At 38.5% G+C, this 17,242-nt stretch overlaps 4 protein-coding genes across 6 annotated transcripts; all 4 read right to left on the reverse strand.

Annotated features, from left to right (window-relative positions):
- Nucleotides 1-27: 27 nt before the first annotated feature.
- Nucleotides 28-11,312, reverse strand: LOC132703024 (ubiquitin carboxyl-terminal hydrolase 20). Of its 3 annotated transcripts, none has more exons than XM_060672158.1 (13): nt 11,120-11,312; nt 10,671-10,766; nt 9,416-9,538; nt 8,680-9,007; nt 8,428-8,622; nt 8,214-8,373; nt 7,275-7,489; nt 6,320-6,523; nt 5,566-5,939; nt 5,219-5,508; nt 4,401-4,641; nt 3,992-4,337; nt 28-1,680 (listed from the first exon to the last, which is right to left on the reverse strand). In XM_060672158.1, exons 2-13 carry the CDS (start codon nt 10,746-10,748, stop codon nt 1,517-1,519), a joined length of 2,718 nt encoding a protein of 905 aa, XP_060528141.1. In that variant the 5' UTR covers nt 10,749-10,766; nt 11,120-11,312; the 3' UTR covers nt 28-1,516. The 3 variants fall into 3 exon arrangements, with proteins under 3 accessions (XP_060528141.1, XP_060528224.1, XP_060528063.1); XM_060672241.1 differs by lacking the exon at nt 11,120-11,312 and adding an exon at nt 10,812-11,037 and having other exon boundaries at nt 10,671-10,755; XM_060672080.1 differs by having other exon boundaries at nt 29-1,680; nt 10,671-10,755.
- A 60-nt stretch (nt 11,313-11,372) lies between these two features.
- Nucleotides 11,373-13,175, reverse strand: LOC132703463 (large ribosomal subunit protein mL37). The gene is made up of 5 exons (XM_060672767.1): nt 12,884-13,175; nt 12,496-12,834; nt 12,147-12,433; nt 11,927-12,096; nt 11,373-11,808 (listed from the first exon to the last, which is right to left on the reverse strand). Exons 1-5 carry the CDS (start codon nt 13,057-13,059, stop codon nt 11,560-11,562), a joined length of 1,221 nt encoding a protein of 406 aa, XP_060528750.1. The 5' UTR covers nt 13,060-13,175; the 3' UTR covers nt 11,373-11,559.
- A 333-nt stretch (nt 13,176-13,508) lies between these two features.
- Nucleotides 13,509-14,860, reverse strand: LOC132703609 (isopentenyl-diphosphate Delta-isomerase 1). Its single transcript, XM_060673008.1, has 3 exons — nt 14,213-14,860; nt 13,965-14,163; nt 13,509-13,911 (listed from the first exon to the last, which is right to left on the reverse strand). The coding sequence occupies exons 1-3, from the start codon at nt 14,486-14,488 to the stop codon at nt 13,649-13,651; spliced, it is 738 nt and encodes a 245-aa protein (XP_060528991.1). The 5' UTR covers nt 14,489-14,860; the 3' UTR covers nt 13,509-13,648.
- A 109-nt stretch (nt 14,861-14,969) lies between these two features.
- On the reverse strand, nt 14,970-17,240 carry LOC132703527 (two pore potassium channel protein sup-9). Its single transcript, XM_060672884.1, has 5 exons — nt 17,012-17,240; nt 16,745-16,962; nt 16,413-16,694; nt 16,130-16,248; nt 14,970-16,075 (listed from the first exon to the last, which is right to left on the reverse strand). Exons 1-5 carry the CDS (start codon nt 17,136-17,138, stop codon nt 15,805-15,807), a joined length of 1,017 nt encoding a protein of 338 aa, XP_060528867.1. The 5' UTR covers nt 17,139-17,240; the 3' UTR covers nt 14,970-15,804.
- Between the last annotated feature and the right edge of the window lie 2 nt (nt 17,241-17,242).

Here is a 17,242-nt window from a genome sequence, read left to right on the forward strand (position 1 = left end):
CGAACAAAACACGCCCGCCTTAGTAAATATATCGTTTATTCTTTCTCGTGTTTTTTATTTTTTAATAAATATATAATGTTGGAAAAAATAGCGTTCAACGATCAATAACACCCAGCATTAAACCCGCGACAAGGAGAAGTATCCAACGATTAACAAATTATTGCTTTGACTTGACAACCGCTGTGAAGTTTCCTCGTTAAACAACAAAATGCGGAAATGGGACATCGCAGAATAAAAAAAACACTGCCGCTTAATTAACTCGGTACAAGACATCTTATCCATTTTAATATCTTTGAGAAGTCGTCGGCCGGATTAATGGCCTGACTCATCGCGTTATACATGTTTACGAACGTTAAACTTGTCCTACCCCACCCTGTGTATAGTAAAATATGAAAGTATTGTTTCTTCGCAGACCAAGAAAATTTTTCTTCGACTTTACCCTGTATATAAAGCTTATTAGGATATGAACACAATATACACCGATGTGTAAATGATTTTTTTTACTGGTGAAATTACAGAGAGCTAAAAAGGAGATAAAACGTAATGCTGGACTGTTTTCTTAGGAGGGTAAATAAGTCTTTAACATTTTTACCAAAGTAAAGAAAGTACATCGCCAAATCTTTAAGTTGTTTGGAAGCAATGGGATGTATGAGCACTTGCATCCCTGTACATTTTAACTAATATGATTGATGTTTTTTTTTCTTTAATATAAATGCATTGAATATAACGGTCCTAAATAAGAACAAAATTCTCTGGTTCTTATAGAAGAAAAAAACGCGTATTTTTTTAGAGTTATCGCTAGGTGGAAATATAAGTTCTATATTGACTCCCTTCAGCGAAGTGAGTGCTGATTAACTAGTGTCTGGAAAAGTTTTTAACTAGGACATACTCTTCATTTTCTGTGACCATTAGTTTTTGGGTACATTTTTGCAAAACAGCATGAATATATTCACTGAATGACTATCAAAATTGTCAAACGTTAAAATACTATTAAATTTTAAATTTATCAATAATCAAATTGGACGCGTCGGAGCAGTATCAGGAAGGAGTGGAAAAATAATATTTTACTAATTTTCTGCTATCCCCGATTTTTCTCAATTAGATGTGTGTATTTCGGGTACACCATGTTGATAAAAAAACACAGCCGAAACAGTAGAATAATGACTGAAATTTGAGAGAACTCAATTACAACAGACCCGTTTTGTCAACATTGCGATTGGCGTCCCTCTTTTTAGCCCTCCTCCATAAACTTCACAGAGAAACGAAAAAACGCCGCACACCGTCGACGATCGGACACGATAGGAAAGGTTATTAAGTCACACGTTGACAGTCGAAGTTTTCGCGGTTACTGAAAAAATTTTAGTCCTTCGCCTTTGGTTTTACTTTATTTTTTTCAACTAAACTCAGGGCACGACGCGAGATCGCGCGCACAGGACAAAAAGAAACAAACACCGTCCCAGCCCACCCCGCGTCAAACAATTTTCCTAAAGTACGCAACGAACCACGCCCCCCACTTTCAATGGATGTTCCGACGCCGGTAACGGCTCGCCCGTCTAGCACCTCCTCCTTCTCGTCTCGTTTTGGTCGTCGTCTCGACCTTCGACGACTCCTCTTCCGACCCGCGACACGCCTCCTTATCGTCGTCCTTTTCCAAGGTCTCCCCTTCCATCGTGTCGCAACCTGTTTAAAAAGGAATATCCCTTTAGCCTTTCCTTTCCTAGGTTCGCTTTTTTTTCTAAAACCGCTGGTGGACATATTGACGATACGATGTGAATCGAGAAGATCAGTAGTTCAAACACCACATGTTCGTGTACACCGTGTGCCAAATAAAACGATGCACTATATGATCTGCAAACCCATAGGAGATACGAAAAAAAAATTTGTACCAAAGTTTCTTGTACTGTCCCGAAGATTGAAAATATTATAATTTTGTTGATACAGCGTGCCCTAAAAGTGTCACCCCAACATCATATTTGTTATTTTAAATGGAACACCTTGTATATTTCGACATTTTTTAAATCCTTGGTTAAAAAAAGGGACCCTTTCCTAAGGAATTCCTATTCGAATTTTGCATAGTTTAGGCAGAAATTGAGGTTTTGTGTTTTTTCATATTTTGATTGTCCCATATAAAATTGTGACGCTACTGATCCAATTTAATCATAGACTAAGGAGATGACGCACTACTTAATGGGTTTGACGGATGCGCCTCAGCTTATACAGGGTGTCCCAAATACATTTTTTATTCAGATAACAATTCTAGGACAAAAAATAAGTTTTTAATTTATCTTATATTTAAATTTTACTTACTTTTTGAGATATTCGAGATTTAAGAAAACAGTCAGTATCAGTATAAGTTCTTGTTGAATTTAAAGCTGCCCATATTAGGTCACTTATTGGCAATATTAGGTATTTTTTAAATAGCAAAGACATGATACTTCTTTTAAAAATATAATACTCCAGATATACGGATAAAACATATTGCTAACAATGTCGATTAATACGTCGAAATTTTGAAAAAAAATGATTCTATACTGCACACTTTAACAGATTGAATAAAACTTAATTATCAAGCTTGATTGACAATTAACATTGAACCTAACAATAAAAATAAATAATTAAAGTTGACAATTTAAACTAGCCAAAAAACTATAACATTAAAATACAAAGAAAATTTATACTAACAAAAAACTTGACAACTATGAACTTTTTATATTGAAATAAGAAAAAAAAAACGCAAACAACAGAAATGTCAAAGTTTGTTTATACCTCAATGCGTAAAAAAAAAAGATATTTTGATATTTCTTTGTTGTTTTGATGCTAGATGAAACGAGCATTTTAAGAGGAGCTTTGTGGACCGAATTAACGATTCCTTTTTAGTAAACTTTTTTTATAATTTAATTTTCCAAATTTGTTAGCTTGGTTAGTTATTCTATAAACTTTAATTATTTATTTGTGTTATTAGGTATTTTCATTCAAGCTAGATAATTAACTATTAAATGTTTCTTTAAATATGAATTCCGAAGTTTTATTAAATCGGTATTATTAGCAATAGGTTTGTTTCGTATATCTGGAGTATTATATCTTCAAATGAAGTACTATCATGTCTTTGCTATTCAAAAAATAAATAATATTGTCAACAAGTGACTTACCCAGATTAACCCCTTAAATTCAATAAGAATTTATGCAGGTGTTATGTTAAACCTCGAATATCTTAAAAAGTAAGTAAAATTTAAATATAAGATAAATTACAAACTTACCTTATTTTTTGTGTCTGAATAAAAATATAGGGTGTTCCATTTAAAAATCTTGAGATTTTGTTAAATGAATTCGCCAAAACCGCACCTCCTATTTGGGACACTCTGTATAAGCTGAGGCGCATCTGTCAAACCCTTTAAGTAGGGCATCATCTCCTTACCCTGTGGTTAAATTTTGCGTTGCAATACCTGGATCAGTAGCATCAAAACACGATTTTATATGGGGCAATCAAAATATGAACTAAAACACATAACCCCAATTTCTACATAAAACTGCAAAATTTGGATAGGAATTTTTTAAGAAAGTGACCTTTATTTTAACTAAGGATTCAAAAAATGTCGAAATATGTGTTCCATTTAAAATAACGAAGTTGCTGTGGGGGGGGGGGACACTTTTGGGATACCCTGTATCAACAAAATTGTAATGTTTTTAAATTTTTTAGGAGACTTTTTTTCGTTTCTCCTATGGGTTTCCAGATCGTATAGTGGATCGTTTTATTTGGTACAAGGTCTACACTATGCCTTGGAGCTACCGTTCAGCCCAAAAATTGAGGTTTTACGTTGATACCTACCAGTTTGATGAAGGGTTGGTTTTAACGAGCCTGAAAAAATTAATTTTGACTGGAATTTCATTGAAATAGTGGATTTTCACTGTTTTTCGAAAACTATTGAAAAAGTGGTCGTTTCGAAAAATATCACAAAAACCTGGCAAAAGAAACTAATGAATCAACACTCACCTCGGCCTTCAGCATCCCCATTACGCGCCTCCCATCCGATGACCAGCGTCGCGTCTGCGTCGTCGTCCTCGTTGCTCGCGCACTCTACGCCAGCTAACTCGTTCACATCCGGCTCGACCTTGAGCACGGGCCCGCCCCCGTATATCTTGTGGAAAAAATCCCAGACGCACTCCGGCACTTCCGCGGCTTCGTCGTGGTCGACGCGTTCCAGATCGATCCGGGTGTTGTCTATGGGTCCAGGTGGCTCGTGGGCGTTTCGCTCTACGAAATTGTGCCACAGCTTGTACCACGACGTTGACAGATAATGAGTGTGAGGCCTGTTCTCGAGCTGCGCTTCGCGACTAATCTATAAAGCGACCTTCCCCATTATGCCTGCATCTTATGTAGCCACGTGTGCGACGACACATACCTCGAGGAACGCCTTCATCTCGTTGAGGAGTCGGTGTTGGAGGGCGGTACATGCGGGACACGTAGCGCGACTAGTGACAGGCGGACAGCCGCCGAATCGCTTGTGGAGGTAGTCGTAGACTTCGTAGGGTACCTCGCACTCCAGATGCTCGACGATGTGCTCTCGGTCCGGGTTGAATGCCCCGTGATGACAGAGAAAGTCTGTGTTGTCGATCGGACCAGGCTCCACGCAATTGTAAAACCTAAATGTCAAAATGTCAGCATAGATGATGAGATCAGGAATGATAAATTAATCTTGTGCAGCTGGCGGTTTACAATGGCATATGGACCATTGGCAAATTTACTCACATAATAATAATTCTTAGAGAAATACTAGAAACACGGTATCTATGTACTTTAGAAATTTCTAACTTTTAGATATGCTTGGAACGCGACGTACGGTGCCTGTTGGCAACAACAACTGAATGAAGGCATTAAAACCTGGGAAAGAAATATTGTATCGATTGTTTGAAATATCAATATGGATTCAGAAACGTAGGAGAAATGATGGTAAATGGGATGGAGAAAGCTGTTGTATTTGTTCTAAACATTTTACAGAACATGTCCAATACGAGGATTGCCCATACAACCTTCATTTGAGTGGGAGAAAAAAGCAAATTATTGGACAGCAATTTTGAAGAAGTCATTGTTAAGAAATGACTGAGGAATTGGAACTAGCAACCGACAAAGGTTATTCATAAGGAACCTATAAAAAAGACTTTACAGTAATATTGTCAAGTCAAATAATTTGACGACGGTATGAGGAAACATTTCGCTCACCTGGCGAGCCACTGCCTGGATATGTATGCCTTCCTGATCTCGCCACCCTTCTCGATGATCTCCTCGGCCATTTTGGTTGCCTTGGCACGCACCGGCTCCGCCGCCGACTGGGTCTTCCTGTAGAACAGCACGTACGCCTCGCAGTTCTGCACCCGTTCCGCGGGCACTTTGGTGACGTACTGATCGTCAAACTCGTACCACTGGCTGCCGTTCAGGGCGTAACAAGTGTAGTGCCCGCCTCCGGCGGTACCGTGGTGGCAGATCACAGAAAACAGGTCGTAGGTAGACACCTTCACGGATGATAAAGTATTTTCGAAAAAATAACTGTTAAAAAAAAGGGTACCAACCTTCGATGTTATGTTGGCATGAAGGTAGGGCCACATGTCGAGACCGCGCAGCGGGAAACTGACCGCGGACGAGATCTTGCTGCTGTACATCAGCTCGTGCCTGAACCGTTTAAGGTGGATGCACAGGACCTCGGGCAGTTGAAGCACCTTGCTGAACTTGATGCCGTTGCGCAGCTTATTGCACTTCTCGCAGCTGTACATGTTGTCGCCTTTGAGCTCGTCGGTGCTGAAGAAAGCGGCTAGACAGTCGTGAAGCGTCACCGTCGGCCCGTAGAACCACGACTTCAGCCAAGCGAAGAACCATGATATCCAACCGTCCTGGGCGGGTACCACCACGTCGGAGCAGGTGGCATTTGGCGCGGCTGTGTTTCTGCCTGCCTTCCGCGAGGTGGTTTAAATGTAGCCCAAGTACGTAGCGGTATACCAAGAGGGAATAGTTACTTTTCGGCTGTATATATACTTTTTTTTGACTTTTTAATTAGTAGAAGTTTTTTAAGTACTTGAGTCCTGTAGGACCCATAGCGTTGACCATTGCTTATTGAACAAAATTCATGACATATGTTGTTCCATTAATTGATTGATTATGAAATCTGTCAATATTTACTGTATTAAAGTTAAAAATTCCTGCACCAAAAGGCAAATAATATGAAACAACGCCAGCTGAACCAGGTGACGTCACTGCTCTAAACTGACGGAAATAAATAACCGACGTAACTATTCACTCGGGTATGCACCGGTTTCGGGTTAAGCGTACCGTGCAACAAAACCAGATGATCCCTAGACGGAATGGGCAAAGACAAGTCTTGGAATGTTTCAATCCTGCTGGATATCCGATCGCAGGTCAAACACTGTACCGACGAGAGCAGTTTGCCGTCGAATATGTCTGATATGATTGATCGGTACTTGGCCTGTTTCTTGCTTTTGTCGGCCGACGATAAACTCGTTGTCGGTTGAGAATCTTGGCATTTAAAATGGTCCAAGAATATAACATATATAACAGCAAACTTGCTAAATACATCAATCCAGAATTATGTTAAAAAGAGATTTACACGAAAAACAATTTTGTTAATTGCTATGAATTTCCATTTTGTGTGGAATTTTAATATAAATTAAATTTTATAACGCCGCTTACTGCAAAAAAATATTTAATTGAAGATTTTACCAGTTTCTTTTAATCAAATAAATATAATACGATATTGTGTTGCTAATAAAGCAAAATAATCTGTTTATGCATTTTTTAAACAAAATATGTATCTAACTTTTATTATACACACAATTATCTAAATTTGGAAAAATCGTCTACAGTAACGCCCACAGAACCAAAAAATGTAGACTGCGGAAGAAAGTCCTACACCTACCTACACATAGTATAAAATGCATGAAAGAAATATTCTTCAATAAATAGGGGTGCAAGTTTCTTATGTAGTTTTCCCATTTTTATATTTTAATTATAAGACAAAAAATAAAAACTATTGCATTCGTAAAAAAAAACAAATAGACCAAACTGACCAAAACTATTGCAATTCGTAAAAAAAAAACACCTAAATGAAAACAATACCTTATAATAGGTAAGTAATAGAAATTATTTTTGTATTATGTGGTTGCAGTGTTTTTTTTTTGTAGATTACCCTCCCATCCAAAGTTAAAAGGAAATCTTTAATGCATCATACTACTGCACGGAGTGTTTAAAAATTCACTGTTTGTCTTACCTATGACCGAACAGTTTTGTACTCTCTGCCTCTGCCTCCTGCTGGGACTGCCGCATCTGCTCAGACGTCGCTTGGCCGTACTGATAGCGATCTGCGGAATCTCCGAGTCGTCACTGAGGCTCGATCGCTCGCTGACTCCCGAGTCGCAGGTCTCGTATTCCCCCTCGCTCGAGTCATAGTTCGAAGTCGGACTCAGCGGCTCGTCCACGGCAAGACTGAAATCGTTCCTCTTTTCTTTCAATACGGCAAGGCCCGACAGGTATAACGAACGGCAACTAAGCCAAAACTAATTGAACGAGCATGATTCATGCGAGAACCGTAGTGGTTCAAATAAATTGGCGACAGGGGCAAAAATTGGGAGGAATTGTAGAATTACCTTGTTTTGCATGAACGATAAAAAGCAGTTCAAACATAATAGTTCGCCGATGTTTTTTGAAATAATTAATAAACACAACATATATTTTAAAAATACTGAAAATCTTCCTGGTACCGAAAACATTCAGTGACATTTTTCAAATTTTCCACGTTTTCCAGTCTTGCACCAACTCTGCCAATTATAGAAATATATTTTCTTTAGAAAATCATACAGTTAAATAATATAATATAGACCAGTAATATACTATTGATAAATTAGTAGGAGTAAAGAACAGCGTTTGGTAGTTCAAATAAATCATGGATAGCCAGAAATCAAACACGAAAACGTTGTTCATAAAAATGCAGCAAAGAAGCTTTAAACTTTAACAAAATCAAAAGTTGAGCAAATTAAAAATCATTTTTTATAACAGGATACCGAGAGTTGAAGTACTTTAAAAATTCAGGATTTACCTGTGAAATGCCATATATACAAAAATCTATTAAAAGTACATCAAATATTTAATATACGAGTCTGTGTTGTTCAAATAATCCACGCCATTCAACCAGAGTATTAAAAAAGAGTACCTGAATGAGTCGGCGTCGCCGCCTGACGTCACCTCGGGCGGTGCTGGCTGCTTAAGGTCCTCGTGCAGTTGATCCATGAAGTTCCTGAGGAACTCCTGTGTATCGTGCTGATGATACCCTCGGAACATCGCGTGGACGTTCCTGATACCATACAAAATACCTACGGCACCGCGTTTATCACAAATTATTCGCCGAACTAAAATCAGTGGCGCACCTGACGGAGTGACGTAAGTCTGATTGGTTTTCCGCAGCCATATGTCCCTGACCAGGGCCTGGTACGTCCGACTCAGACCCGGCTTCTTACCTTCCGACAGTATCTGCACAATTTGGGCGCAGTCCAAAAAGTACCGAGTGAGGGGCTCAGTATTGCTCAACGCCTGGAGCGCAGCGTTCATGTAACACGTGTTTCCTGCGCAAAAACCCTATGCCGCGATACTGGGAAGGGGAAAAACCGACCCAAATTTACCTATATTCTGCATACCGACCAACCCCGCCGGCCTCACGTGAGCGTAGTCACCGTAATCGCCCACCTCGCTCGAGTCGGATGCGTCTCCCTCAGCGGCCACGCCCACGTTCAGACCGACGCTGTTGTTTTCAAATATTTTTGCGGCGACCGGGCTGCTACCGCCACCCGCCCTGAGGGTGCTGGTGCTACCACGACCGGAATCTTCGTTTAACGAGACGCCGCAGCTTTCGTCGTCGCGGTAACTATCGAGGAAGACCTCCCTCTTGCACTTGTAGCACCACACACGCCGCGTCGACAGGTTCATGTGGATACAATGGTTCGGATCTTTCTGAATGTCACGATGAGAAAAAATATGTAGTTCGAAGGGAAAACTGACATTGTCGCGCAAAGACGGTAAACCGGAGGGGCATATGGCTTAGCATTTTGTTGCCATTACTTTCGTTTTTAATACAATAAACTTCGAACGTTAGACCTTGTACATCATTCATCTATTTATATATGGCACAAATACTCCCAGTTAATCTAAACCTCTGCAAAAGTTTAAATATCAGTTACAAAAGACTTTTACCCTGCCGAAAAAGAGTTTGAAAAACTAGCGCTTCTAAAAACCAAAAAAATATGGAAAAAACCCAACACTCGAAATTTCTAAACCAGAGCAATCTAATTAGAATGAGTGGACCCTAGTACGTCACGCTTTTGCCGACCCTTTGGTTTACCGTTCTTGGTTGCTACATACGGTATTGTGCAGGGTGCTGTGATCGTTGGATTTCTCGCTGCAGCCGGTGTGAAAACAGGTCCTGTAGAGGCAGAGCCACAGATTGGGCCCTGCACAGTTGCAATCCGTACATTTTGCGTCGGGCTGTAACGTAAGAGGGGTAATTTTAAGGGACCGTTTTGAAAGGGGGCAACGAAACACATTTTGGGAGAATAAGTACAATATGCTTCGTTTTGCGCGGCCACAATTAAACGGTTATTTTCTAAAAATTTGGTTTTAGCTCTGGTACTAACTCCCCACCTTAAAAAAAAAATTACCAAAAACCGAAATGTAATTTTGAAGCACCATGTTTAGGTATACATTCATTTTTTAATAGATTTTGCAAAAACATTGGCATTTCTATAATAGACAAACCACGAACCACAGATTTGCTCCCAAATAAACGCTGTTGAGATTTTAACTTCAAAACATCTAAAAAAGGTTATTTTAGAATTAGATTAACATTTCCATTTAGTCAAATCCTTTTTTTTATATTTCTACTAAACATATTTTGTTGACACTGAACAGTGTTTTAAAACCGTAACTAGTTTTTTTTCAATATTAACCAATTAAAAATAGAACTTTCTAATATATCGTTTTTTTATCTCGTTTCGTTTTTGAGAAAACGTCAGAAAAATCAGTAACGCCTTTTGTTTTTGAAAAACAACTGCAAACCCGGCAAAATAGATATAGAGATTGATGTTCAGAATTACTTAAAGAACATCCAATGGATACTACAAAGGACTTAGAGGACATATTTAAAGACATACAAAAATAATTTAGACACAGCGATAACTAGAATATTTTAGTTAGAATAGAAATGAATAGAATAGGAAGTTGAGCCCCTGAACCAAGGGTTATGTTAAAAAAACATGTCACCACCCAAAAAAAACGAAATCGCAATATTTGAGGTTAACTAGTTAGGTTTTCATTTTTCGGGGAGAGTATTCATATGAATACAAAAAAATGCTCCATGAACGTGTATTTTCGCAGCTAACCAACTAGCCCACTACTTCCAGAAGATGCACCAAAAGCAATCATATTCCTAGTCCAAGAAATTATCAGCTAGGAACCTATAGTTTATCCACAAAAAGCGGAACAAAATCGGATTAACTAATAATTTAGACGATTTCGCGATAAATCATAAAAAATACTGGAACCCACTCAGCCCTTGGTCATCCACTCTTATCACCATTATCTCATCACAAAGTAAAGAAGAATAATATTGGATACTTACGGCTATAAGCTTTAAAATCGTATCGATTTGAGTAGGATCGGTAACAGAATCATCGAGGTGGCCGCAGAACTTCCTCATCTTGATTCTGAAACAAGACTTGAGCAAATATTATTGCCTAAACTACAAACCAAAACAACTAGCCTTTACACCTTCGAGTAATTAAGCTTGCAATTAAACCGACGTAACATGTCGCAAACTTTAAGGCAGTCAGGTTCAAGGATCAACTTTAGAATCATTATGAAAATTAAATATTTACGATGGAATTTCGTTGGCACAATTTTTATAAAAATTTCAACATTGGTCCCGTGCTTTGGCCGTAAGTAAACGCTAATTACTTCCGTGCACCGCCCAAAATTTGAAAATGCACGAACCGAGGTCGCGGATGGCCAATATCGTGCCCTTTTGTTATATTACAATAATTAATAATGCAAACTCGCGTTTTTACCCACCTATTTTCGAATGGTGGTCACCTAAAAGAAACACCAAGACTACGCCATATCCGATGAACCGTACACTAATTGGTTTATCGTCGATAAAAAAAAACAGCTAACCACACAGTTTATTGGTAATTTAAAACAAATCGCTGCCGAACGTTTCACATTTTCCTCCTGTCATGTTTTTTCCAACTCGACGGGCTGTCAATTTCTGCGTTGAACGTATCGCCATCTGTTCAGCAATAGGCAAACTGTTTTCTGATAAAAATTATTGCAATCTTGGATAAATAATTTATTTGGTAACGAAACACGTGAACAGGTAAATAGAAATAATTTCTCTTGACCAATTGCGCGCAATTGAAACAATACAACACTGCATGGAAAAAGTTAAAAATAAAAAATATTTTCAATCTACAAGATATTATCAACATACACACATAATTATTTATTAAAACTTATGTATTACTATAAAATGCTACAAAATGTCTAACAACCTCATCATTATAACCATGCAGAACAGGCCTGCCAACTTCATAAACACATTTTTCGTAGAGAGGCAAGCCTGGCGTTTGGAACCATACATTTTTGATATTAATACTCTCCAAATCCAATGTGTTAAGTTGCAATAAACCGAAATAAAAAAGTCGTCCGTCAGATTGAATGCATTGCAACACGACTGGTGTAGGCAACTCCTTAACATTGGTCTAAAAAAAAGATTTTGAAATTTTGAATGACTATTTTGGTTACACAATCCAAAATATTGAAAAGCACGTTATACTTTGCTAAAATATCTTCTTTGCAATAGGCCTAAAGTCAACTCACCCCATATGTTTGTTTCGCGTATGCGGCCGCTGCGGTAAACGTTTTGAGTAGAGACCTACCATAGATTTGTTCTGCAGTCACTTCCTCTTCGTAAAGGTTCTTGACAGTCTCTTTATTGAAATTAACAAACAATGTGTGCGGGTGCCTCTTAATGGCCACCCTTTCAATAGCTGAAAGCTGAATATTATACACTGTTTGATATTTTCAGTAAAAACCTTACAATAAACATCTTTCATTACATAAATATTCTCTGGGGTGAGACTGATAGTTGGTTTAATAGGTGCTAAATCAGGCAGCTCAAACTCGCTTGTAGAATCACTTGAAACTACACTCAAAGGCTCTGATGATGTTAGAACTATATCACCCAGCAATTGGAACTGTATATTCTCACCAAATCTTTCGAAGGGAAATGAAAAGTATAAATCATCAGAGACATATTTGTTCTTGACCAAGTCTTGGCTGGACGTCTTTTCTATTAGACTCAACAGCTTTGTAATTAGAAGTTTACTAAAATGGAAATTGGAAAATATCAACCTAGTCTCAATCACTTCTTTAGACAAAAGACTTACTGCACTCTAGGTTGTGTAATACCATAGGTTCTGGGAAAGTTCCATGCTGGCCGTTCGGAATCTTTAATTTTAGGCAATTTTTTCTGTTCAGCATCAAACAAAACTGTGCTGAGTATAATATCCTTAACTTTTCGGTTAAAGTCCTTAGTTATCTTGGGTAGTTCCATTGCATCAGGCAATCCCTGTTTAACTTCAACACTATTTGTGAGGATCTTCGCTTGAGCAAGACCTTCCAATAACACATTGTTATCGTTGTAAGTCAACAGAGGCCTACTGTGCCAATTGGGGTGGGTATTGTCAAATGCTTGGGGCTTGTCTATGTAACCTACTACTTCTATCCTAAAATACGTCGCGTTAATCGGTCCGAAAGCGACAAGTGGTTGCGTACTTCTCATATGTGTACTTTTCCTTCAGCTCTTTATGAGGATCCCTCACTAGTATACCCCTTTTTTCTAGTATTTTTGCGGCGCCAGTGTCGACGATTTTTCTCTTTCCTTGGGTGCGCCAAAATTGCTGGAAGTGCCATCCTATATGTTGGCTGGCCAAAACTTGGGAAACCCGCATTTGTAAAAACTATGCTACTTTAAAAATTTAACTTATTTTAAATTTCTGACCCTAACCTCCTTTAAATTTTTTTTTTGCTTTTCACTGCTATTGGCAAATTTTGTCAGAATCATTGGACCAACTCATAAAGCTAGTTTATGAATGAGCTCTGCTTCGTTTAGTTATTTCTTGTGCTCAAAAAATTCATTGTGATCACTGAACCGTGTTGATAAGGATTATAGTAGATTTTCTATTTGCATGTTAATTCAATGACGAAAAGTTATCTTCTATGACATTCTTTAACTGTATAAACGTGAAGAACTATGACATTCTTTAACTGTATAAACGTGAATAATCGAAGAAGTCTTGGCGGAGGCTGGACAAGTGTAACGCAAATTTAAAATGGATAGAGAATTTGTCTAGTTTGGTTTAGTTCCCTTGACACCAAAACATCTAAAAACAATTGTAACCGCGTACTTTTTTCTGTATTTTGTTTATATTTTTACATTTGGAAATTGGATATATAATTTCAAACAACCATAATAGTAATCATAATATAATAACAATGTTCAAAATACGCAGAGTAAAATATTAAAGCAAGACATTTATTCTATGGCTTGAGATGTAATATTTTTTTGTGATCTCTAATTTCATCTAAATTGTCCAAGTTCTCCCACCAGTACTTTAATCGGTGCTTCAGAATAAGCTGGAACCAGGGTGTTAGTCGACCTGTAAGTGTGGGTAAAAAATCGTCAAATTCCGCTCTGGGTATGAAACTAATTTCAGACACTTCATTAGGGTTGGGCTTGACTTTAACGTCCTGTTTCAAAAACAGAACATAATCGATTTCATGCTCTCCATATTTTCCATTACCTATAGAGCAGAGTTTCAACAAATTGTTTTGATGATCAAATTTGAAGTCATACCTTCATCTTTATAATATACCCTTGTAATGTAATTTATATTTTCAATGGGAATATTATCTATAGGAATTCCTAACTCATAATTTAACCTTCTCTGAGCTGCTTTCCTGATTCCAAGGGCATCATTTTCATCCTCCTCGCCCACATAATTTACTATTGGGTGACTGCAGCAAGAGTTTGTGTAACAATCGGGATAGGTTATCTTTAAAAGGCAAAAGTACAGAAGTGATGACCACAAAACCCAAACTTACTTTCTCCGATGCTCTTTTCTGGAGGAGCAAGTCTCCTTTTTTATTAAAAAGGAACACACTGAACGCCCGGTGCAGCAGGATATCTCCGTCATCATGCACGAGATGACAGTCGCGTTTGCTTGCCTGCCCAATCACTTTATCATTCTGATCAACTAAGAAACACTTTTCTTTCAACATTGCCTCTTGCTGAGGGTCCATTTTGTTCTGCGTTGCCGCCACATTTGAAAAGACCCTCGCCACGACCCTTTGGGTAGCGGTTCGTATCGTCGAAATCATCGGTACAGGCTAATTTAAAAGTTTAATACAGCAGTCAAAAACACTTTGTATATGGAGGCGACCCCTTGTTTTTATGGTAATTGGTTTTGTGGTATTCGCAGGCGTCAACACGGTTCACCGACTTAAACAGTAAAATATTGCCATGCTCAAAATAAAACTTATCTCCTAATTTAGTCCATAGATAGAAATCAATTTGTTGTTGCCACATCAGCTGAGATTCGACATAAGAACAAATTCACAGAACAAAGGTTGTACAGTTGGTAATTACAAACAAAAATCCCTGTATCTAATAGCTGCTTTTTTAATCACAATTTTTTTCTTTAGTGAGTTTATAGAAAATGTATTATGTAATGACGTTTTCTTTTTTTGCTTTAAATTTACGGTGTTATCAAACTTTAACAGAATATTTATAGGTTACTGGAGGAGCGGCTAAAGAATAATGGAGCACCGCAACGTTGCCGTCGTATATTGTTGGAGCGGGAAATTTAGATCTGTAGGCTGGCTGCTTTAAATTTGACAGTTATTAATTAATATACGTATTATAAAAAATCGGTCGAAAACGTGCAGGGTGGCACAAGAATAGCTTTAAATTAAATGTAAGAGAAAACATCAAAACGTGACAGGCTTGTGAATAGTCGAGACAAGCTGACATGAAAAAAATCAATAAGAACCTTTGAAAATAATAATATCCGATATCGGAAGTGCGTTAAACGGCATTGGACTCACGAGTTTATTTGACACGAGCGGAGCGAGTGTTCAATAAACGAGTGACTTAAAAGGTTTAGCGAAAATGTTGCATATTATACTTTTTCTACGAGCGTTAGTTTTTGAATATATTTTTCGCAAAACAACACGAATATATTCACTGACATGACCGTAAGAATTGATAAACGTTAAAATTCAAGGCGTGGAAAATATCTCCGAAAACATCCGATTGCTCCTAAACTCGTGCGGTAAAGTCCCGGAAATGTCCGAAGTGGCTCGGATCCGTCGGAAACGAAATTAACGTCGTAAAGTGGCCCTTCCTGACTGGTAGATCGGTGTGTAATCAGACGGGAGTAGAAAAAGAAACTTTTTAAGACACTTTTTCTGTCTTTGTGTCCAACCTCAGGTTAGAACTTGCATTTAATCTAATCATAGGGAAATCAGTCGCAGGGATAAAAAAAAAACTGTAAACCCTTGGTGTGTATTTTTAATCACTGATTAGGCCTTTATTCGCTAGCCTTCGCCGCAGACCAGACAAAAAATGTATAATACGACCCAACAGCTAACAACATAAAATCTCTATGGGAAAACACTCTGTCAGCGAAACTACGTCACACGGACGCACGTTTTGTGGAAAGTGTGGAATTCGTTACCGCATTTGAAGGATGGTAACAAGTGTCGAGCAAAAGTCTCTGGTTGTCCGCGTGATTAAGACCCAAACAATTACACGAGCAGACTGACATCTGGTCGATGTCGTCCTCGTTAAAAGTGTGCCCGGCGAGGAGCTTGCCGTTGACGGCCATCATTTCTCCTTCTAGTGCGAACACGTGATGGGAGGAAGATTGAAGATCGTGTTCGTCTTTACGACTCTCTTCTGCATCACTAATAATACACAGAACAATATTTCCGCCGGTTAGGGGACGGCTATTAACTTACATGGTCATAAATTTAAGGACCAACAAGTTGATGCTGGCCGCTACTACCGCCAATCCAAAGAGGATAAAGACTAGGCTTAGAGTGACGTAACCCGGTTTATTTATTAATGCGTTATCGTTCTGCAAAAACGTAAATATGTACCATGAAATCAAATCTGAAGTGTCGTTAACCCCTGTCTTTAATGGTCTGTGAATGAGTAAATAACCAAAACTGTTATCCATTCTTTATAATAAACCACAGATAGCAGAGATTGACTTATTTCCTTATTTGACCTTAAACTTACCTGCAAGGCAACGTAATCACCAAAACCTATAGTGGTCAGCGTGACAAAACAATAATAAAAACTGTCAAAGTAGGTCCATCCTTCGTACCTAGAAAACACGGCGGCTCCCGTTGTGATAATAATCGTAGACAGCATTCCCGTGGCAAACATAAGGTTCATTTCAGTCGCCTCCACTTTGTGACACTTGAGGTACATTTTAATACGTTTAATGATTATGGAGGCGAATTTGTTCAGCCGTTCACCGATGCTTTGAAACATGATTAGGCCCAAAGGAATTCCTATCTAAAATAACATCCGGTTGGGGGTCCCATATTGCGCGAAACTTAGTTTACCATCGCGTAACCCATACAGAAAGCTTTGCCACCTGCTGTCACTGGGGTGGAATGCCCGTAACCTATCATGGCCAGCACTACGGTGGCGAAATAAAACGAGCCTGCGAATTTCCATTGCGGGCCCGCTTTGTGGGGTTTATATTCGATTATCATGAGCTCTATCACGCGATAGTCCTCCTCAGTTATGTTATACTTTCGCTTTAAGGAGTTTGTCGATACTGTAATTGTTTTCCATGCGTTATCGTTTTTACGACAATGTGAGATTACCTTTCAGTAGAGCATCGCGTTTTTCCTCTTCTTTCGACTCAAGCGCGTCGAACACTGCAGCGCCGACTAATAAATACGTAAACGTTGTCACCACAAGCGACAAGGTTCTCACATTTTGTCTTTTCATCGCAATATAAGTGGTGCCCTTTTCCGAGGCGGACAGGTTTTATTTATCGTTCAAAAATCGATAGAATAAACCGCGTTGGCGTCGCTCATGCGCGTTTTTAAATT

This window comes from Cylas formicarius, unplaced genomic scaffold, assembly GCF_029955315.1.
Source record: "Cylas formicarius isolate icCylForm1 unplaced genomic scaffold, icCylForm1.1 PGA_scaffold_10__41_contigs__length_53128322, whole genome shotgun sequence".
NCBI classification, from domain to species: Eukaryota; Metazoa; Arthropoda; class Insecta; order Coleoptera; family Brentidae; genus Cylas; species Cylas formicarius.